At 39.2% G+C, this 23,920-nt stretch overlaps 1 protein-coding gene across 1 annotated transcript; it reads right to left on the reverse strand.

Moving 5' to 3' along the window:
• Positions 1-4,042: 4,042 nt before the first annotated feature.
• LOC134225496 (ADP-ribosylation factor-like protein 8) lies at positions 4,043-22,591 on the reverse strand. The gene is made up of 4 exons (XM_062705615.1): positions 22,117-22,591; positions 6,809-6,963; positions 6,443-6,604; positions 4,043-6,205 (listed from the first exon to the last, which is right to left on the reverse strand). The coding sequence occupies exons 1-4, from the start codon at positions 22,237-22,239 to the stop codon at positions 6,085-6,087; spliced, it is 561 nt and encodes a 186-aa protein (XP_062561599.1). The 5' UTR covers positions 22,240-22,591; the 3' UTR covers positions 4,043-6,084.
• Positions 22,592-23,920: the final 1,329 nt, after the last annotated feature.

Here is a 23,920-nt window from a genome sequence, read left to right on the forward strand (position 1 = left end):
TCTCCATTTTTAGGCACTGCCACTAAGATATCCTGCATCCAGTCGACTGGGAAAAATGCAATGTCCCATATGTTGCGAAATAAACGATGCAGTAAAGACGAGATGAGCTGGCCAAGGGCCGAAAATCTCGTTAATAAATATGTATAAATAATAATAACTAGAGGCCTGAATAATAACGATGCAGTAGTTAAGCGGATGTCATGGGGTCAGCTTTGAGCATCTCGGCTGATAGGCGACGATAGGGTGGCTGCTCAGATCTCTAGCAGTGATGGAAATTTGGTTTTTTTAACGAATAAATTTATTTCATTTCATTTTTTAGTTTTAATTTTTTTTTGGCAAATTAAGTGTTTAGCCTTTGGGAGCGTCCACAAATTACGTAACGCTTAGAGGGGGGAGGGGGGTCGAGCGAAGTGTGACGGTCCATACAAAATTTTCAGATGTTTCCTACAAAAAGTGTGACATAGGGGGGAGGGGGGGTTGAAAATGCTCAATTTTTGCGTTACGTAATTAATGGATCTTCCCTTTGGCTCTTCATCTTAGGTTATTAGTTTGTTTCAATTATTTATAAAAAAGTTTATGTTCAATTCATCTAGTTTTTCAAGATGAATACACCACAATAACGGGCTTGGTGGCCATATGGCTACCGCTTCTGCCTCATACGCAGGAGGTCGTGGGTTCAATCCCAGGCCCGTTCCATTTCTCCACTTTGTATCTTTTCATATATTTCTCATGTTCTAGCAATCGCTAGAACTGGAAATGGGCTTTCATACCGTTTCCATCTTCTATCCCTATACCTACAACTTGATTAGTTCTAGCAGGTTACTGTTAGAATTCGGAATGAGCGAAAAAAGTTCGTTTCGGCATCCAATGGAATACTACACCACCCTTTCATAACTATCACATTGGCAACCCGTTAACCAAGACGAACCTCTGCCATAAAACCTTACCCCAAGATTCCAATAAAATTCCGCAGGAGCTCGTGGCGAGTGCAGAGGTGTTCTCGGCTTGCAGTGGGCGAGTGACTGCATCATCAATTCCTTCCCATCCCCGATGACCGTGAGGACGTGGCCAGCGCCGTTATCGACTATCCAAAATACTAGAGCTCTCGGACTGTGCACATTGAGGTTGGAGAGCAAATCCCATGCTTCCATCCATTGGTTCCCTGTGCAATTGCGATTGTTCTGGTCGATCACGGAGTAGCGACTACGAAATGCACGGTCATAATGCTCATGCTCATGCAATTCATCTAGTTTTTCAATTTCGCCTTCTGAGGGCATAGATTAAGGTCACTCCTGACGGAATCCAAGATTAAAAGTGCTCGCGTTTTCGGGGGCACACCCGAGGGCACACCACTCGATACGGAAGCAACGCACAACTGTCATTTTTATTATTTCACGCATGCTGCGATGCAGCAAAGCAAAATCAACAAAAATGACAGTTGTGCGCCGCCTCTGAATCGAGTGGTGTGCCCCCGAAAACGCGAGCACTTTTAATCTTGGATTCCGTCAGGAGTGACCTTAATTTGAAAATTTTAAAACCTAACTACCTACTACGCACACACTAAATATTTACAATAAGAATTTGATAACCTAAATTGGAACTAGCGCCCTAATACCATCATGGTCCGAATGCAAGCAACGGACCCTAAACTTTTCTTTACGCTCACCAAAGCGTTCATGTAAGGTTTTTATCCCGGCAAGACGGTGGACCTCGGATGTTCTTGTCCTCGGAGGGGTGCTGAGGATCATCCTCAGGAATTTGTTTTGGATCCGTTGAAGTTTGAGGTGGTGGGTTTTAGCGCAGCTCTTCCAGACCGGCATGCCGTATTCGATCACAGGGAGGATGATTTGCTTGGATACAGCAAACTTATTTTTCAGGGACAATGACGACCGGCGGTTGATCAAAGGGTACAGTAGTTTCAACAAAACATTACACTTCGTCACCGTCTTGTCAACCTGTTGCCTGAAAATAAGCTTGCTGTCGATAGTCAAGCCAAGGTAGTCTGCATCATTGGCCCATTCCACAGTCCCCAGACGGAACAAGTATAGGGGATTTAGAGTGGGGGAAAATGATGACCTAGGTCTTCACCGCGTTGATACAGATCTTCCAGCTGATGAGGTACTCTGTCAGGGCATCCAGGCCGAGGAGTTTTGCCACTAGCGCTCTGATCATTCTACCGTTGTAGACGATGGATGTGTCATCTGCGAACAGAGACAGAATGCAGCCTTCTGGAGCCTGCCACGATATTGTGCGCATTGGAGCTCGCTTCGCTAATTGAGACCCGGGATGTCCTTGCCGACAGGTAATTGTTGATGATTTTCACCAGGTAGCTGGAAAGATTGTAGCGTTATAGTTTGTACACCAGGACATCATGCCATACTTTGTCAAATGCCTTCTCGACATCGAGTAAGGCCATGGCGGATGTTTTAGAGACAGACCGTCTGAGGATGTTGGTAACTCGGGTCAGTTGGTGTACCGTTGATCGACGCGTCGGAAACCAAACTATTCCTCGAGCAAGATGTTGTGGTGTTCAGCAAACTCAAGGAACCGGCTGTGAATCGCCTTTTCAAAAAGCTTGAATAATCCTGAGAGAAGGCTGATGTGACGATAACTTTTGGGGGAGGAAGTAGCCCCCGTAGGCTTCCAGATGGGGATGACTTTCGCTGACTTTCAGGATGATGGGAAGTAGCTGAGCTGGAGAAACTGATTAAAGATCAGCAAGAGGTGCTCAAAGAACGGAGCACTCATGTGTTTGAGCTCGAGACTCAGGATGCTGTCGAAGCCTGGAGCCTTCATGTTCTTCGATGATTTGATATAGGCCGTCAATTCGCCAACTGAGATCTCCAACTCCTCCGAGAAGTCGTTGGATATCAAATGGATGTTGTTAGCATGCTCGTTGTCGGCTACTTCGTGTTGACTGACGACGATGTTCTGCCCAAGAATGTGTGAGCTGACGAAGTGGCGACCTATTTCAACGACCTTCTCTGCAGGAGTTATCAAGCGATCCTTAGAGCCATTATTGTCTAGTGGGATCAAAGGTGGAACGGGCCGAGGCTTGGATTTTAGAATTTCGGTCATTTTCCAGAACGGCCTAGATAGTTCTTGTGATTCGATTGCAGAGTGCCTTAAGCTTAGGCAGTACGCTGAAACTGCCTGCAAGTGGCATTCCGCAATCGAATCAAACATTTGGTGAGTGTATCGATGTTTAGGGAATTGCTTATCTACCGAGCCGTCGGTACATGCTGCTCTCAGGCCACCGAGATCGCCTCCTAGATAGAATGCAGCTGCCGATCGATTGCTTCAGGCGTTATCGGCCGCGCCTCGTAGTCGACGTTGTTGTCCACGCACCTCTGGAACCGGCCCCAGTCGACTCAGTGGTAGTTTCGCCAGAACTGCTGATGCCGATTGACCGAGGAGCCCACTTCCGCCACCACCGGATAATGATCCGAACTGAGCTCCTGGTAGACGACCGGCTGCGAGACGTAGTCGTTCATGTTGGTTTTGTATAGGTCGAGGGTTGCGTGGACACCGGACCGACTCAGCCGAGTGGAGGAATCCGGGCTCAAGATCGTGTAGTGGCCTTCCTCCATGTCGTTACTTGTCGTTGCCAGATGGTGCCATTTCGATTGCCGCGACTGTTGCCCCAGGCTTGATGTTGGGCATTCAGGTCGCCGGCAATGATATACTGGCCTTGTCTCCGCGTAAGCTTGATGACGTCCCTCCGAAGGGCAGCCGATGATTTATTTTCGCTGGTGGTGAAGAAGGTGTTCCTGACTTCTATAAGCTGCCACATTCTACAGTTCTTGAATGCAGTTACTTTTCACTGTGGCATCATCCACAGGCATTGTATGTACCCTCATCCAACTCTCTCCTTCTGCCAACGAATCCTTGAAAAAAAACGACTGTTTGACAAAAATATCTAGAATTATTTTCCGTAAAAAATGTTTCGGATCCAAATCTATAAAGACTTTATTTCCACGGTTGTTTCAATATTCATAAATGAATAAAACTGGTTTTTGTAGTCATAAATGAATAAAACTGCTTTCTGTAGTCATATATAATATTTCATTATTATTATCATATGTTGTCATTATATACAGTATAAGATTTAGTAATCAATTTAATATTAATCATATTCATTCTTAGTTTCCAGTTATTTGTTTTGTTTCATCTACTAACTATTCGTTTTTCACCACTTCCTTCCCATTTTATATTTTGTCATTATGATTATTTGTTTCGCTTGTAATGTTTACCACTGTTATAACGCTGGTTGAACTTGATAGAAAATGTTTGCTGAAAAATAAACTGCGAAATAATACCCACAATATTAAGCCTTAGGAAACGTGAAAACCTATCGATTGGTATATAACTGCTCTAAGGAAGCTTGGCTTTATTTGCAAGATTCAACTTTTGACAATGACACTACTTTTCGAATGGAAATCCAATGGGAACCTATAACTACCGTCCGCACTCACAGACTTGTCCCAGGTTTACATATTTCCGATAGCTTCGCTGGAACATTCGGTGATCTCGTTCGCGCGAGTTCGACAGCCTGCATTTTATTACCTTGCAAAGTGTTCTTGCAGTTTTTTAATAAACGGGGACAAATATGTGAGTGTTATTCTATGTGATCGTGATTAAGGTTTTATTTACCGACTATGGCATCATAACGGTCAACAACGTAATTATGTATTTTTTGTTATCCACCTGACCCTCTCGACTTTTGTTGTTTATATAAAGACCTAATATTACTCAACATATCACTGCGCGAAACCTAAAATTGCTCACTATTGAAACTGAGCTTTCCTAAACATTAGAAGAAAAATAAATTGATTTGTTTCTGTAAAAAATATGAAAATAATATATCTTTGCATAATACGAATAAGAAGCATCCAAAAAGTTAAAAACAAATATCAAGAAAAAAGAATTGTTTCTCATTTTACTTATTTTCGAAAATATCAGTTTAGTAATGGAGAATAATAAGTTCAACTATTTGTCTGTTTTGTTTTGGGATATTTTATACTATCAATTGAATGGTCAATTCACTCGCACATTTGCTGCACTCAGATCGTTTTCGTCCACACATAGAAAACAATACTAAAAGGATTGTGATGCTGCCCACTTGGATCAGGAACTCAAACAAACGCATAATTCGTAGAACTGTTGGACAAAACACGGGAGCTGGAAACAACGCAAAGGACGCTCATTCATTTCATCGATCTCGCACTCATTTAACAACGTGTTATCTATAAAGCAAATTTGTTTCAATTTAATTGTTTCCCTAGCAGAATTGTCATCCTGCGTGCATTTCATTGAGATTAGTGAGGGTATGTACGTGCTTCGGTTTGTTGCTGTGTGAATTGCTCTAGTTAGTAATGTGAATCATTTGGCGTTTATTTTGCGTACTAACTGCTGATTGAGTTTGCTTTTATCAGTTTGCCTTTTTTTGGGGGGAATATTTTATCAAAATCACGAACATCTGCACGCATAAAAACCCTAACAGATGATGTCATACCATTCGTCTAACGTATCCCAATATTTCTGAATAATAAAGACGCTCTTTCCGAATAATTTCCATTTGAAGTAATTTAGTTAGTATCCATATGACTGTAATAACTTTTTATGTATATTAAAACAAAACTGCTCAAATGTCACAACTTATAATCAATCGCATTCATGCCTCTCTTATGCCTAACACTGTTCATCTTATCCGACCGTACCGGGTTGAGATTCGGAAACCGTTCCCGCGTACATACCAAACAAACAGTTCCTATTATAGGGAAGAATCTTATGCTCGAGCAGCCAATCCGGTGTACCATGTGCCACGTGATCTACTAAATGTTCTACATTGTTGTGTTTTCATGCTTGAAATTCTTGCCGTTACTCATTGCTAAAACTAACGAACATGGTGTGGCCGCGCCGTTGTACACCATCAGTCTCTTAATAGTTCTTGTATCCGGTCCCCCAAAGCCTTTGCTTGATCATCGTTGAATATTAAAATCCCTGCTGAACTGCTGAAGCCACAACGAACGCACACAAACCGACAATAACTACGGCGACGACGACAACAACCGTTGCATCATTTTAACGGCTCTGGCTCTTGGAGTGAGCGATCAGCCACTGCAGGGTGATGTCGATGTTGTCCTTCTCCTTGCACGAGATGCTGTAGCAGCAGATCTCCCGATCCTGTATGCTGGAGAGATTCCTATATAGGAGGAAAATGATGATGGCATGAAAAGGTTTATTCTTAGGAAAAAACACATTGAGGACTGAGGTTGCGAGCAGAACCTTCCATGAACTAGCCATATCCACATATTTATTCCATCTGGACAGGATCTTAAATCATTGTCAAATTCTAGATCAGCTCAACAGAAATCAGTTTATAACATAAATGAAAAAGAAACTCAACAATAGATCGATGATCAAATTCCTTTATACTCACATTCTTTCAATCAGTCCCGGCTCATCCAACGCGCCAGAAATATCTCGCTTGTTACCTAACACCAGCACCGGAATGCCGGCTAGCTGTGGCTTATCCAACAGCGAGTGCAACTCATTCCGAGAAGCTTCCATCTTATCCAAATCCGCCGCATCAACCATGTAGCTAAAATGTAGCGATAGAAAAATTCATCAAACACCATTAATCCAAGAGGATCGTAAATAATCATTCCGTCCACCCCCGACGCGAAACGATGCTGGTGCTGCTGCTGACGTTTGCTACTGCAACTGCAACAATTTCTTATCGGGGACGATGGATGATGAGATATAGCCAAGATAAGGCGGTTACGAGGCCGCGTATGACACCTACACGATGGCGTTGACCCCGCGGCAGTATCGTTCCCACATCGACCGGAAGCGTGGCTGACCGCCGATGTCCCACACCTTGATGGTCACGTTGCCTTTGGTCACCTTGCGCATGTTGAACCCGACGGTCGGGATCATGTCTTCGCAGAACTGGCCGGACTGCAATAAGAAAATAGAATTATTAGATACACTTAGCGATGAAATCTGGTTGAATCTGCTTCTTCTGTGGACGATTGTTGGTATGCGATAATTATTGGTGCTTTCAATGGATCAACAGGTGCCAAAATCGTGGTAGATTTAGGTGATAAGAATATAAAAGTCATATCTTTTAGCGTATATCCGTTGGATCAACAGATAAAATTTCTATACCAAAACATTATGAACTCCATATAACAAAATGGCATATACAAAATTAATATTATATGCAAATGCATGCAGGACCAAGTCAAAGTCAAAGTTAATGGACTAACGGTTTTCTATGGAACTCCTTTTGCTCCTGATCAGGGAATTGAGAGAGTAAAATAATATGTTGTCGAGATTTCTAACGTGGATGCTTCTTCAGTAACTGTCACAAAGCTTGTCCCTCGCGGCAAGAACGTAGACGATATCTCTTTCGTCTCGTTCAAAGTATCTGTGTGAAAATCAGTCTCAAGTATGATCGGCGACGCCTGGTATTGGCCTGATGGTATCAGTGTCCGGCGTTTGGCACCTAATCCAAAAAATAAAGCAGCCGCTCGCCTGCGAATTCTACAATAAATATTACCGGGTCAATTTTACCGTTTCATTCCACTTCAATCATCCATTGTTGGAAACTGGGACGCCAACTGGCCGAAGCCCAACGGAAGCCTCGGATCCATCCCCCCCCTCCCTTTACAGTCGAGCCATACCAGTCAACGATCTTCAGCCGTCCCGGTCCTGTGTTTGGGGTTGGTGTAGAGGTCTTCCAAAATCCTAACACGGGCTAGTACAATTATTTTTCGAACTTTTCGTGTCTTGAAACATCTACGACTTCCAGTCAACAGTCTACAAACGAATCGAACTAAGGGTTTTGCATCGAGGGACGCAGACCTGCCACAAGCTCTATGGAAGCCTCTAAGCCACCTATCGCAGTCGAGCCCTTCCCATCAACGATCTGCAGCCGTCCTGGTCCGGCGTATGGTGTTGGTGAGGAGGTCTTCCAAAATCCTCGCGCAGGCAAGTACCCCAATGTTTTGCATCATGTCCGTATTGATTCGTCTGCCGCTTGCAGTTCCTCGCATCCACCTCAGAAGCCACATGAACAACTGCTGCTTTACTACCAAAATGCAGTGAAAACTCATATGTGAATATGTACATTATGCGGAAGATATTAATTTGAAAAATGTATTGGAGGTAACCAATTTCCCTTCGATGGAACTCGAACCCACGACCCAACAGTACGCTAGACTGGTGCTTTCACCAACTAAGCTATGTACGAAGGACCTCCGTCGGCCTTCGCAACCTAGTGGCTACTGAATGAGCTCGAAATTCCAAAATTGGACGCATAGTTAAATCACCCGCAATCCATTTGTCAAGCTAACACTTGCACATGTGTATAGTACACGTTCACATTAGATGAGCGTGGGTATTTAGAATGTCTGGCGGTGCACAATGGGAAAATTCGATTTCAAAGGTGGAAAAAATTGATAATATTCTTCACGAACAACTTACAGAAGAGATCAAGAGCTTATTCGAAAGGAAACTTTGCAAAGAATTTAGTGAGTGCTGTTTCATGGACGTTGAACGCTTCTGTATGTAGTTATTGAGCTCGTTTTGCCCTAATGCCCCATATATCGCGAGATTCCAAACTATTTGTCATTTTATCTTTAAGACATTGTTCTAAAATTGTGTTTATCTCTTCACTGTGGATCCACAGAAGGGCACTAAATATATTTTGTTGGTAAAAGTTGGAAATTTAAGGGATTTTGGGGTCAAATAAGCATCAAAGTGCATTTTATGTGCAATTTTCATGTATTCTGTAAAAAATAGTAATATTTACAGATAAGTGTTGATATTATTGTCTCAAAGTGTTGAACAGATATTGACAAATGTTTGCCGAACAAAAATTAATGAAATAAATCGTTTCACAAATGTTTTATTTAATTATTTATTGAATAAAAACGATTTTTAAAAACTTTTGAATAGCACCAATGCCAAACATTTCCAAACCATACCCGATAGCACAACTAGACAAGAATAGTCATATGTTACGAGTCTTGATGTGATCATAGATAGGAGGTGATGGGAGATACTCTTTCTTTTTTCTTACCTTTTTGCCCAAATTCCCATATGAAATAATACAGCTCAATGATTCTGAGCAAGAAATGATGTAGTAATGTTAATTTAATCGATATTTTCCAATGATATAATGAAAATAAGAAACAATTATATAATTCATTAAAAATATTGATTTATAGGGGATTTGAGGGTCATACAGCTCTTTTAATGTAACTTTTTATACAAAATAGGATAACTTTTCTCATGAGCGACTCACAGATAAGGTTAAGGGCTCATTCGAAAGCGAATTTTCCAAGAAATTCAGTGAGTGATGTTTTATAGACATGATACACTTCTGTATGTAGTTATTGAGCTGGTTTTGCCCCAATGTCCCATACATCAAAATTTTTCATATTTTGGTACTTTTATCTTTCAAAAATTACACTGAAATTCTGTTTTCCCTTTTCAATGTAGATCCATACATAGCACTTTTGTTGGAAAAAGTTGGAAATTTAAGGGATTTTGGGGTCAAATAATCATCAAACTGCATCTATGTGATTTTTTCATGTATTCTGTAAAGAATAATAATACCCAAAAAATCTTTAGCACTATATTACATCGAATGATCATTTAGGGTTAATATACTATGATTTAAAAACTTGTAAGTATTGATGTAGCTCTACATATGGTCAATTTTGGCAAAATCTACAGCCTATTGATTATTCAGATATTTACAGATAATAGTTGATATTATTGTCATAAATTTTTTTAACAGAAATTGATAGCATAGAAAAAAACAAAAATCCACATATTACATTAAAAATGAATTTTTAAGGCATTTTGGGACAAATAAGTGAAAAAATTCATTATTTATGTATTTAAAAAAAAGGTTCTGAGTTCTGAACCCTTGGATTTTTTTTTCAATGCAATCTACGAATATTTGTTATTTTTCATTGACAAATTATAATTGAATCAATATTACTCCATCATTTCTTAACCCAGAATCATTGAGCTATACTATTTCATAAGGGGAATTTGGGTGAAACGTCATATTTCCTATCTATTCCTTTATATTATCACATCGACTAATATATTTACTCTTATCTAGTTGTGCAATGGGAATGATTGGTATCGGCACTTTTCAGAAGCATTTAAAAAATCGGGTTTTACCCAATAAATCCCAAAACAAAACACTTGCGAAATGATTTACTTCATTAGTAATTGTTTCGCAAACATTTATCAATGTCTGAAGAACATTTTGGAAGGATAATAATATTTTTATTATTTTTTTACAGAATACATGAAAAATTCACGTAAAGTGCAATTTAATACTTATTTAACCCCAAAATCCCTTAAATATCCAACTTAAACCAATAAAGCATGTATAGTGCTTTTCTATGGATCCATAATGAAGAGGAGAACACATCTTCAGTACAATACTTGGAAGATAAAGCACTAAAAATATGATAAACTGTGATGTACGGGACATTGTGGCAAAACGAGCTTAACAACTACATACAGAAGTGTCTCACGTCTTTAAAACATCTCTCACTGATTTTCTTGGAAAACTCCCTTTCGAATGAGCCCTTAATCTTCTATGTGCGTCGTCCGTGAAAAATGTTATCCTATTTTGAATAAAAAATTACATTAAATGAGCTATAATTCAATATTTTTAATGAATTATATGATTATTTGTTATTTTCATTATATCATTGGAAATATCAACTAAATTAACATTACTACATCATTTCCTTCATCAGAATCATTGAGCTATATTATTTCATAGGGGAATTTGGGCAAAAAGGTAAGAAAAAACAGTATCTCCCATCACCTCCTATCTATGATCACATCAAGACTCATAACATATGACTATTCTTGTCTAGTTGTGCTATCGGGTATGGTTAATTTTTGGGTAATTTTTGTTCGGCAAACATTTGTCAATATCTGTTCAACACTTTGAGACAATAATATCAACACTTATCTGTAAATATTACTATTTTTTACAGAATACATGAAAATTGCACATGAAATGCACTTTGATGCTTATTTGACCGCAAAATCCCTTAAATTTCCAACTTTTACCAACAAAATATATTTAGTGACCTTTTGTGGATCCACAGTGAAGAGATAAACACAATTTTAGAACAATGTCTTAAATATAAAATGACAAATAGTTTGGAAACTCGCGATATATGGGGCATTAGGGCAAAACGAACTCAATAACTACATACAGAAGCGTTCCACGTCCTTGAAACAGCACTCACTGAATACTTTGCAAAATTCCCTTTCGAATAAGCTCTTGAACTTTTCTGTAAGTTGTTTGTGAAGAAAGTTATCAATTTTTTCCACCTTTGAAATCGGATTTCCCCATTGTGCATGAATTTGAGTTATTTCCACTTGCTGATAGTAGGCATTATCCCAATAAGGTATAACATATCTTATGAAATGTATTGCTTACTGGGAGAAGTCATCCATACATCTGATATATAATATAATATCTAATATAATTTTCAGAGTTATTAATTGATTTGCTCTATCTGATTTTAAAATTTCATTTAACTATAGGGGATATTTGGCAAAATCAGAAAACTACTCAACCCCCTAGGAAAAGTCACATTTTATTGTCCAGATAATTCGCCGATTTTCACAAAATTTTCTCGAGCTTTCAATTTGTGTGTTCTGATAAATTGAATAAAAACGGTTCAACGTATAAGGGATATTGGACAAAATGAGACACTGAAGGGACCCTGCAAAAAAGAAATAGCCTTTTGATATGCCTATAATAGTCTTCAAGGATCTTAGTACATTTTTCTAAAATGAAAATTGATTTGATGTTATACTTTTGAAAATATTTTCAAATTATAGGGAGCATCAGACAAAAACAGACATTAAACATATTTCCAGTGAATTGTCCGAGGATAATACTATTTCATCGTCCTGAATTCCATAACTGACAGTAACTCATTTGATGATCACCTTGAATCTTAAATGTGTATCATCTGAAGCATTTTATAGGGGGTATTAGACAAAATGAGACACTTATCCGTGTTCAACAATATATGGGAGGCCTATTATGATATTTCCATAACACAAGTCAAGGTTTTCCCTGTCTTTTCGATTGATGTGAACATATGCATTAGCAAAATCCTCTATTTGTAGGGGAAATTGTACAAAATAGGACACTTCCAGTATTCTAACGGCAAAGGGGTCGGCACCATCAGATTCTTTGGATTTTTGTGATTTTTTTAAGGTAATCTCCAGATATGTACATACCGTGGTTGAATTGCGTCCGTTTTTTGACTCGAATTTGCACACTGTGCAGTGGTTCGGCGAGAGAACAGCAGCAACGCCGACCAATCACGCAATAAGGAGATCAAAATAAAAAAACTCCAGCTGGTTTTGGAAAATGAAAACATAATCCGTTTCTAGAACAACATTAGAAAATATCGTGAGAGGATTTCTGTACAAGGTTTCCACATAAGCTTTGAAAGAGATTTGGGTAATGACAAAGGTGTTGGTGTAAATAAGACAAATAGAAAATAATATAAATAAGACAAATGAGACAAATTAGACAAAGAAGACAAATAAAGTAAGTTCTTCCAGAAATTCCTTCGGAAGTTCCTTCAGGATTTCCTTCGGAAGTTCCTCCAGGAATTCCTTAGGAAGTTCTTCCAGAGGAGGAATTCCCGGAGGAACTTTCGGAGGAATTCCCGGAGGAACTTTTGGAGGAATTCCCGGAGGAACTTCCGGAGGAATTCCCGGAGGTACTTCCGGAGGAATTCCCGGAGGAACTATCGGAGGAATTCCCGGAGGAACTTCCGGAGGAATTCCCGGAGGAACTTCCGGAGGAACTTCCGGAGGAATTCCCGGAGAAACTTCCGGAGGAATTCCCGGAGAAACTTCCGGAGGAATTCCCGGAGGAACTTCCGGAGGAATTTTTGGAGGAACTTCCACAGTAATTCCTGGCGGAGCTTCCACAGGAACTCATGGATCAACTTCCGGAGGAATTGTTAGAGGAATTCCTGGAGAACTTTTTGTCTTTATTTACCATCAATTATTTATCTCGTACCATTCTCCGTGTTTACAAATGGGAATACGCTTTTTTCTAGTTTCACGCTACATACAAAGTTGACGGACTTTCTATCGCTCTCATTAATAGAGCTAAGAATTATGTTCAAATGATGTTTTGCTTGAAAATGTCGCATTCCATGTTGATTTGTTGACCTCTAGCTCTACGATAATATCTAAATTTGCCTAAAGCTCATTTCTACGAGTAAAACCATATCCGTTGTTATAAACATCTCTGATTCAGGCAGAAACTATTTTGATGATTTTTTAAATGCATTTAAGGGTTAGGCAACTCTTAATCCTGGAGATGAGCTTGTTCCTATTCCAATTGGCAATACCGCCCCAATTCGACGTATGTCCTTGATACTCTATAGATCAGAATTACTGTGAATCTCTTCAAATTATTAATGTAGGTAAGCTACAGTTATATACAAGCCTTCGTTAATATCAATTTGTGCTGAAAAATGAGTAATTTTGGCTTCAAACCCTAAATTATGTAACAACAAATTATAAAAAAATCCGATAATAAAATCCGAGTTTCAACTAAACCATCTTAAAATCAATATTTCAAGAACAAGTTATTTTTTTTTTTTGTTAAATATCTTGGCTGTGCATATGCACAGCATATGTTTCGAACCCTCAACCTCCTACTCTCTAGATAGGCGTGATAACCCCTACACAACAAGACCACTTAAAGGTCACGTTTGCGGTTAAATTGTCAAAGTGCATTTTTCAGTTGAATAGCCATTTTACATTACTGTTAACCATCCCTCGTAATAATAATGTGAATATAATGATCACTTAAGTCATAATCAACGTTGGTTGTCTTGCCCCATATGGCGATCTTACCCCACTTTCTCCTAAATAATATATTTTTTTCAATATTTTTCGTAGCGTATAATTCTTGACATGATAGTCGATAGTCGTCAACTCCTAGTTTATTTTGAAGAATGAAAGTATTCTTGTTACGGAGCAGCAGGCACTGTCAACTATCTCATCATTTGATCTTCTAATCAAAGATACTGATGATGGGATATTGATCTTATTGGTAATTGAGCAGACAAATGACCAAACACGTCTTTACTGTTTGAAGTGTAATTCAGGAATGATTTATTTTCTACAAATTATACGTATGTCAATGAACAGTGTAACAGGTTGCCTACTATGATCAATGAGTTGCTTTGTACTTCAACACTCCTCCTCAACGCATGATCTCGACTCCAGACATAGTTCTCAGTTTTTCCAAACGGACCGCTCCAAGAGGTTTCGTGAGAAGATCTGCAATCATTTCTTCGGTACAGCAGTAGATAAAGCTGACTTCTTGTTTTATTTTCATATCCCTTGCGTAATGATACCGGGTATCAATGTGTTTTGTCCTGTTACTGAATTTTCCATTTTCAAGCATTTTCAGGGCACTTTGATTATCTTCATAAATCACAGGGATAGCTGGATGTTCGCCAAGATCGTGCAGTAACCGTTTCAACCACATTGTTTCTTGAACAGATTCTGATAGCGCTACGAACTCTGCTTCAGCCGTTGAAAGCGACACACACGTTTGCTTGCGACATGCCCAAGTAATTGTTCCTCCGTTGTATTTCATCAGGAAACCGCCATTGGACTCATCTCGGCATTCAGCCCAATCAGCATCGCAATATCCCAGTAATTCTTCATTCTTCTTCGTATTGCTCAGTCGTAGCCATAAGTGTTTGGTTGTCATCAGGTAACGAGCAACCCGTTTAAGTTCTACCCAATCATCTTTATTCGGACAACTAGTTTTTCTGCTTAAAATGGACACAGCTGCAGAGATATCTGGTCTGGTATTAACTGATACATACAGTAGCTGGCCCGTAAGTTTTTGATATTCTTTGTTATCTGGAAGACAATCATTTGATTCATGCTTGTAATATCCTGGGTCTAAGGGTATTTTTGATGGTTTAGCTTCTATTAATCCGGATGAGTTTGCAATCTGCTCGATGTAGCGTTCTTGGCATATGAAGAAATCTCCATCCTTATTTCGCTTGACTTCCATTCCCAAATACCAGTGGATTTCTCCCAGTGATGTAAGCGCAAATCTGTTTTGTAAAGCTTTTTCCGTTTCAACGATTAGATTGTTGTCCTCGCTTGCAACCAAAATGTCATCCACATAGACTAGAACATAACAATGCTTTCCTCCTCTTAGCTTCGTATACAAGCATGGATCAGATTCACAACGCTTGAAACCTTGTTGTTCTAGTACTGAGTTGAGCTGTTGGTTCCATGCTTTAGCAGCCTGTTTTAATCCATATAAGCTTTTGTATAATCGATAGACCCGTAATGCTGGGTAGACACCTTTACGTGGTGCGTTACGGGGTAAGATCTACCACGGTCACATTGCCAGCTACAGGCAAATCCTGACCCAACGAAAACCTTCCCCAATTTCCAATTCTGTAGTGCTTATGAAATTGTCGATAAGTCATTAAGTAAATACTACACTAATCCTTCCTTCCAATTTCCTAGATGCTTCCCGACCGCAAATATTAATACTCATATCCCTGTTATGTTTTTCTTTGATTGGAATCAAGTATTAAACCTTCCTTAATTTCTGATAGCAGTCTGGAAAAGCATTTAAAAAATAACATGAGTATAATAAAAGTGACCAATCTTCTAATGTTGTGCTAGTACTTCTTTTATTTTCAGAATTGTCATCACATCTGTCACCGAGGAAAGAAGCTTACGTTACCGTCTACTAATGATGATATCCTTCTTTTCTAATTTATAGTGATCATAGTTATTCTGAACACGACGTCAACCATCATTTGCCGAATGAAGCATTTCATAACTTTTAAATAGCTTCGCTCCCAATTCATTAATATTATATTTCATTACTATGTATACTAACAGGAAGCGTTTGGTACGGGAGGTCCACGCTTTCTTCCTTTCCCCTCGATTTCATGGTATGGATCGACTTTAAGGTTTTACAAATACTAAAAATACTAGAAATCATCTCTGCGGTAGTTGGCCTGGCCGTATGAAAAGAAAAATGACGGAATTTAGAAAACCGTTATTTTCCAGGATGCTTTCAAGTATTGGCTGCGCAAGTATGAGATTAGATAGATTAGATTAGATATAAGCTTTTGTATAATCGATAGACTTTATGTTCACTTCCTTTAACCACAAATCCAGGAGGTTGCTGCATATAAATCTCCTCCTCAAGGATGCCGTTCAAGAACGCAGTCTTGATGTCGTATTGGCGTACAGACATCCCTCTTTTTGCAGCAATTGCCAATAAAGTACGAAAAGTTGTTTGACGTACAACCGGAGCAAATATTTCGTCATAATCAACGCCATATTGTTGGCTAAATCCTTTTACTACCAGTCTCGCCTTAAATCTTGAAATCTCTCCATTAGAATCTTTTTTTATTTTGTAGACCCATTTGACGCCAATCGCTTTTTTTTATCAGGTAGATCAACTAACTTCCATGTGTTGTTTTCTTCAATTGAATTAATTTCTTCCATCATTGCCATCTTCCATTCCTCTTTATGGTTACTTGATAAAGCTTCTGCAAAACTCAATGGCTCCTCCTGACATTCTGTAACCGACCAAATTCGCTCGAACCACTTAGGGGGGACTCCTTTTGTTCGCCTCGAAGATCGTCTAAGAATACTTTCATGATCATTTGATTCTTCTTCGTGATTTACTTCTTGGTGTGCGTCTCCGTCCACATCTGATTCGATCGGTGGTATAACTCCTGCAAGTTCCGGCTCGCGTTCTGGTTCAGGCTCATCATTTGTCACTTGAGGCACAGAAGTTCCATTATCCAGGCTTATTATTATGTCATCGTTATTCTGCTCTTCCATTTCAAATTCTTGATACAAATTTTCATCAAATTTTGCATCCCTACTGATAGTGATAGTACAATCCATTCGGTTCAGAAAACGATATGCCTTGCATCCATCTGCGTAACCAACAAATGTTAACTTTTCTGCTTTCTTGTCAAGCTTCCTACGCTTCTGTTTTGGAATGTGCACGAACGCCGTTGACCCAAATATTCGCATATGTGTATATTAGACCTCTTCATGTTTTCAAAAAGTATCAAAAATTCAACCGGTCAGCCCAGAATCACAATTCTTATGCTAAAATAAGTCTCCTGTCAAATTTTCAGCTAATTCGGATAAAATTTTGAGGTGGCTCAAGTCGATTTAGTGTTTTTGGGCTATTTTCAATGTTGGAAAAAATCTAACAAGTGATATAAACGTCGAAAACTATCGCAACAACCTCTATACGGAAGCTTTTTGTGTGCTCTACAAGTCTTGTGAACATTGCGATTCGTTTCGTTCACGTTTTGTCAGTTAAAGTGTTAAAGTGATTTTTAAGCTTTTAAGTGCATAAAAATACTGCTTCCTCCAAAAGTCGTTGTTCTACAAAATTCCTGAGTTTATGACAAATGATTGTAAATTTATTATATTATTATTCCTCTTTTTTCCTTGAAAATTTGAGTAATATAATTGCCAATGTGCGATTTACCGTTAAATTCCTAAAAATCAGAAGCTGAACATTTGTCATAAATTTGCACGCTAGGATTTCTTTAAGCAAGTTGTTCGAACAAAACATAAATCAAATCATATGATATTTAATGCTTACAACAAATGACTTCCAAATTTTGTTAATTTCACCATATGTCTGCATGCTTTTAACATTGAGTGCATCGTAGTAACAAGTGAAATCGAAGCTTCTTTGTTTGAACAACTTGTTCGAATAAATCTCAGCGTGCAAATTTTTGACAAATGTTCAGCTTCTGATTTTTAAGAATTTAACGATAAATCACACATGAGCAATTATATTACTCAAATTTCCAGGGGAAAAAGAGGAATAATTATATAATAAATTAAAAATTATTTGTCATAAACTCAAGAATTTCGTAGAACAACGACTTTTCGGGGAAAAAGTATTTTTATGCACATAAAGGCTTAAAAATCACTTTAACATGGACAAAACGTGAACGAAACGAATCGCAATGTTCACAAGACTTGTAGAGCACACAAAAAGCTTCCGTATAGAGGTTATTGCGATAGTTTTCGACGTTTATATCACTTGTTAGATTTTTTTTCCAAAATTGAAAATAGCCCAAAAACACTAAATCGACTTGAGCCACCTCGAAATTTTATCCGAATTAGCTGAAAATTTGACAGGAGAGTTATTTTAGCATAAGAATTGTGATTCTGGGCTGACCGGTTGAATTTTTGATACTTTTTGGAAACATGAAGAGGTCTAGTGTATATGATGGCTTCTTCCCGTAGTAGACCTCATAGGAGGTTTTGTTTGACGATGATATTGGTAGACGGTTTTGAATATAATTTGCGGTTGCTAGGGCTTCTCCCCAGAACCCTTTTTCCAGTTTTGATTCTGCTAACATACATCTCATCATTTCGACCAGGTATCGATTCTTTCTTTCTGCTACACCATTTTGCTGAGGTCTATAGGGAGCGGTTTGCTGCATCCGGATTCCATAATTAGCACAAAATTGTTTCAATTTACCGTTGGTGAATTCTCCTCCACCGTCTGCCCGCATGATTCTTGGTTTTCTTCCAAATTGATTTTCCATTAAACTAACATACTCTTGGATCTTGTTAAAAGTTTCAAGATTTGCATCTCATCAAGTATACTTCAGTATAACGGGAGAAATCATCAATGATCACCAGACAAAATCGGTTTCCGCTCGGTGTACACTCTTCGAATGGTCCATACAAGTCCATATGAATCAAGTCACCCACGGCCACTGTTCTGCTTTCCGATTCTTTCGGGAATGAAATACGGCTTTGTTTTCCTTCACAGCACGTGCCACAGATGGTTTGAACCCCACAGTTCTGCATCATCATACAGGTTCTCATTTCGTCACGCACAATTCGCATAATCGCATCCGCGTTCCGGTGTCCTAACCGGCGATGCCACAAATGAATACATTGTTGGGAATGGTCGGCCACAGTAACCAATACTCTTTCGGGTCCATCCTTCAAATGATATAAACTGCCTCGTCGCTCTCCTGTCAGGTAAACCACATCATTCTTCACTATCTTGCACATTGTTTGGTTGAATATAACTTCGAATCCTTCATCGGTTATTTTGCTAACACTTAATAAACTTCCAGAAAGCGCTGGTACATGATAGACATCAGATAGTTGAACCTTAACTGCTTTGCCTTCATCATTAACGCCTCGGAATACACCTGTACCAACGCCAGTTCCTTGAACTTTATTTCCATCCGCCAAACTAATACTAGTTCTCCGCGAAGCATCCAATCTATCCAGCAAACGTACATCATTCGTCATATGAGAAGTTGCGCCAGAGTCCAATAACCACAATGCGTCACCAGCCGCCAAACACATTTCGATTTCATCATTCACTACTAGCTTTACATTTTGATCTCTGGGCTTCTGCTGCTTTCTCTTGTCATTGATGAACTTTCTACAATCCCGACGAAAATGACCTTCTACTCCACAATAATGGCAGGTTACCTTCTGTTTCATGGATAGTTTGTTTGTCTCATCTCCACCAGTTCGTAACACCTTTTCCATCGATTGGTTTTCTTCACGTCGCTTCCATTCATCAAGGAGCTTACCTTTCACATACTCCAAGGTTAGATCCGCTTCTGGTCGGCATTCCAACGCCGTAATGAGACTTCCATACGATTCCGGTAAGCTTGATAAAATCATGGCCGGCCACTATCCAGTGTTCCTTCAGCTCTTCTCCCAAAGCAATCAGCCGGTTGATTAGGCAGGTTATCTCGTTCAAATGTTCAGACATGCTTCCTCCTTCCAACAGCCACTGGGAACATAGCTTGCGAAGAACATGGACCTTGCTCGCCAAAGATGACCGTTCATGGTAAGTTCGTAATGCGTCCCTCATCTCCTTACTCGACGATGCTCGAATAACATACGAAAGTTGCCCATCTTCAACTGAGAGTCCAATGAGTGCACGTGCCTTCGCATCTTTCGTGATCCAATCTGCAGGCGGATTTTGAGGCATACCGCATAGTTGGAATCACCAAGCTTCTTGAAAGACGTCTTGAGATCACTCATCGTACTCGAATCTCTCGGAATAGCTGGTAACGATTTCACAGTTTGGATTGAGTTATCCTCTTCAATGAGTTCTTCTGGGCTCATAACCTATTGGTAATTGAGCAAACAAATGACCAAACACGTCTTTACTGTTTGAAGTGTAATTCAGGAATGATTTATTTTCTACAAATTATACGTATGTCAATGAACAGTGTAACAGGTTGCCTACTATGATCAATGAGTTCCTTTGAACTTCAACAGATCTCAATTATCTATCCGTTTAGTAAATAAAGTGCAATGTTCGTCATGGAGAAATATTTATTTACAACTTTTGTTGTAGCAACACTTTTGCAACGTGAAAAAAAAAGCTAGAATTATCTACAACATGAACATTTTCAATGATTTTAATTCTTCAAGCAATCGTTACTGGGCCCATAACCTAATAAAAGATAGGTCTACTACTACAGGGTACGGGACGAATTTCCGCAGTGCATTAAACAACGTTACTATCTCAACTCAAAAGTAGTTACCTTTCAAGATGCTTCCTTGAGGGTGGTGTTAGCCTGACTACAGAGGATATTTTCACATGATTCCAGTTTCATATCTTAAGCCTCCGCCAGGTATGCCAACTTCGCGTCTAATCCCTGTCTCCGCACATACTCATACGCAGCCCGTACCTCTTCCCCTTCACCTTTTGTTTTGCTTGATTATTATTGTTTTGCTTGAACAGGATTTGAACTCTTCAAACAATTTGTGTGATTGGTGAACGCAGAGATATTCTCAACAATCGAGGCTTTTCAAACAATTACTTACAAAATGATCAAACAAAGGAAATCAGCATTACACGAATTGTTCAAATTTTTTCCAATTTGTTAGATTTCACAGGCATAGACAGCTTCTATGTCGTTCGTAATAGTTGTTTTTAAAGGCGGCTTATTGGGCCTGCGCAAACCTCCTGTCTCGTCGGAGAGCCGTCGTGTCAGGGCTGTTTAGCGTCCCACCTAACACCAGGACTTGGGCTTGTGCGCTTTGAGCGGCACACGGTCGCTTTGGTGGGGTCTACTTGCGGCTACATGCAGCTTTTTATAGAGGTTTAACAGGGCCCACTGTCAAACCCCACCACATCCTAGGCAGGCGCCACAACTCGCAGATGGCCTGGGAGGGGTCGTCAAGCCCTTGGACATAGTCCCTGCTGCCCCACAGGCAGCTATGTCACTCAAATTTCGTTTAAAAGTGCATTACAAGAAGATGGGAGTGTAATTAAAAAGTATGACCTTGACGCTCCAGTGCATAGAAAATTCGTGCCAACCATGAAACACGACTTCAAAAATAGTAACTTGGCTTAGACACCTTGTAACCGGAAGACCGAAAATTTCCAACAGTTCGTTAGGATCGTTTCCCTATTTGATTTTGTAATTTGCTGGCGTAATTATCATTCGGAAGGGCATACAAACGTAAACAGTACTGCAAGTGACTAACTGTGGAAGTTTTATTGAACATTTAAACATTCAGCCGTGAGGCTACAATGTGCTACAATGTTCCAGTTCTAAGATGGTAATACTAGTAAAGTAATAAATTCATGTCATCATCAAAATACAACCTGCATACATCAAACTAAAATCTCTAAAGAGTAATTAATCCTTTGTTATCGTACATATATGTCTAAGACGAAATCAATATTAGCTTCATTTAATATTAGGTTTTCTGTTCGAGTGTTCAGCACGCTATCGTTCCAACAAGCTGATAACAACAAACCCTGATTAGCTCGTTCACAGTCGACGAACAAACTCTCAAACTTCGAACAACAAAATAAAGGAACCTTCACGGAAGCCGTTCGCACATCCATTAAGCTATGATTCATTGCTTCTTGTTGCTTATGCATCAAATTCTGATTCTACCTCCCTTCCCCTGATCCACCCGAGCATCCCTCTACTGCTAAGTCAAACCCCCCACCCCCCTTCATCCAATACTTACGGCAATTACGTTGACAAAGGTGGTCTTGCCCGAGTACTGCAGCCCGACCAGCGTCAGTTCCATTTCCTCCTTCCAGAACAGGCTCTTGAACCAGTCCAGAATGCGATTGATCAGGGCCAACATTCTCCGCTTTTGTTCCGCAGACGATGACTAAACCTTTCCTGCTGCTTCCAAGGCTCGCCTTTTTTGTTTACACTTGGGAAAACTTTTCCAGCTGCTGGTGCGTAGTCTGCGGAAAAGAACACTCTTGGGCTAACTCGCGAAAACCAAAGAAAAACGACGGATCGAACACGGGAAACTAATAATCCGAATCGGACGAACCACAGCCTTTTTTTTTCCTTGTCACCCGACGCAGAGACGACACACGCACGAAAACGAAAGAGGATCAGCTTTTCTATCTGCGGATGGCTTTTGCTTGCTGGTCTTTTGCACTATCACTTTTGGCTGTCATCGCAGGCAGAAAGATTTTCACTTCTCAACTGTATACTGCTCGAAAAACTGACCATTTTGCGTGTGTGTAAGTGGACTACAGCTGTCAAATCGGTCATTCGAACAGTTTGTGAAAGTGTTCGAAAAATATGACGATATTTTCACTGTGGGCAAAAATGAACAATCACTAAACATCACTCGGAACCTCGCTATCTTAAAAACCTTACACGTAAAAAAATAACCTTATATGTTATGACAAAAAACCATTCGAAAATACTTCTACTCTTCATTATGCCACCTAATGAATGATCCCATATCAAAAAGCTAATAATATTCATAAGTTAATGAAAAGTATAGGTTTCGGAATGTATATGTGACTAATGCGATGTATAATTTTTTTCTTATACATATCATTAAAGCGCCTGCTTCGGCAAAAACGTATTAGAAATCTTAATAATATATAACATTAAATTTGTTTACGTGTACTGTACCGCTCATAAAAAAAATCTACTCAGTCCTCACTTATTTTTAATCGCAAGAGAAAATGAACGCTAGATAGTCGCCTAAAGGCTGCCTCACACCTTGGGAAAAATTTCCAGCGGATTTTGAGCCCCGTGTATTTTAAATGGGGCCGGGATTTTGATTTTCCGTGTCCAAATTCCGAAAACATCGCATATGCAAAAATGCATGGGGAAAAAATCCGCGAACCAAATTCCCGAGGTGTGAGGCTACCTTAAGAAAGACATACCACAAGAAAAAAAGCTACTTTGATATTTTTGAAAATCCGGTCGACACGTGGTGGATTGTGACGATGAATGCTTTGATAGCACATGTTATTTGTACTGCGGATAAATTTTTCACATCTATGAGAGCCTTGGAAAATGATCACGAAAGTCGTCATTTTGTTGCAAGGTACTATCTTAAAAATGGTTTTCTGATTGACGAATAAGAATTATTTTAATATTTGGTTATATTTTCGATGCACCAAACAAAACAGAAGCAAACATTAAAAATATCATAAAATGTATTAGTAACATTCAAATGTATTGTACTTTTTTGTAATTACAATAAAGAATTTTTCATATTATTAAAAATCTACAACAGATATACAATAGATAATAATGTTTACAATACAATGAATGATATCTCAATGGATTAAACCATACAAGATATTGTAATTGGTGTATGATAATGTATTTTATCTGACATTAATATGTAATGTGAATTTTCAGATCCAGCACCGCGTCCAGCATATTATGGCAAAATTGTGAGATATCCCGTCGCTGATAACTGGGTTTAGGCTGCTAAATTAACAACGAGCAGCTACATCCGCCTGGTGCAACGGTAACGGGGCAATATGATCGGCATCTTCTAG

This window comes from Armigeres subalbatus, chromosome 1, assembly GCF_024139115.2.
Source record: "Armigeres subalbatus isolate Guangzhou_Male chromosome 1, GZ_Asu_2, whole genome shotgun sequence".
In the NCBI taxonomy this organism is placed as follows: domain Eukaryota; kingdom Metazoa; phylum Arthropoda; class Insecta; order Diptera; family Culicidae; genus Armigeres; species Armigeres subalbatus.

Excerpts from the sequence above, each read along its gene's own strand:
- LOC134225496 (XM_062705615.1), bottom strand. The coding sequence starts at position 22,239 with ATGTTGGCCCTGATCAATCGCATTCTGGACTGGTTCAAGAGCCTGTTC. Across the intron at positions 6,964-22,116 it reads CCTTTGTCAACGTAATTGCC|TCCGGCCAGTTCTGCGAAGA; the intron begins GTAAGTATTGGA and ends TTCTTATTGCAG. Across the intron at positions 6,605-6,808 it reads CGCGGGGTCAACGCCATCGT|CTACATGGTTGATGCGGCGG; the intron begins GTAGGTGTCATA and ends GCTACATTTTAG.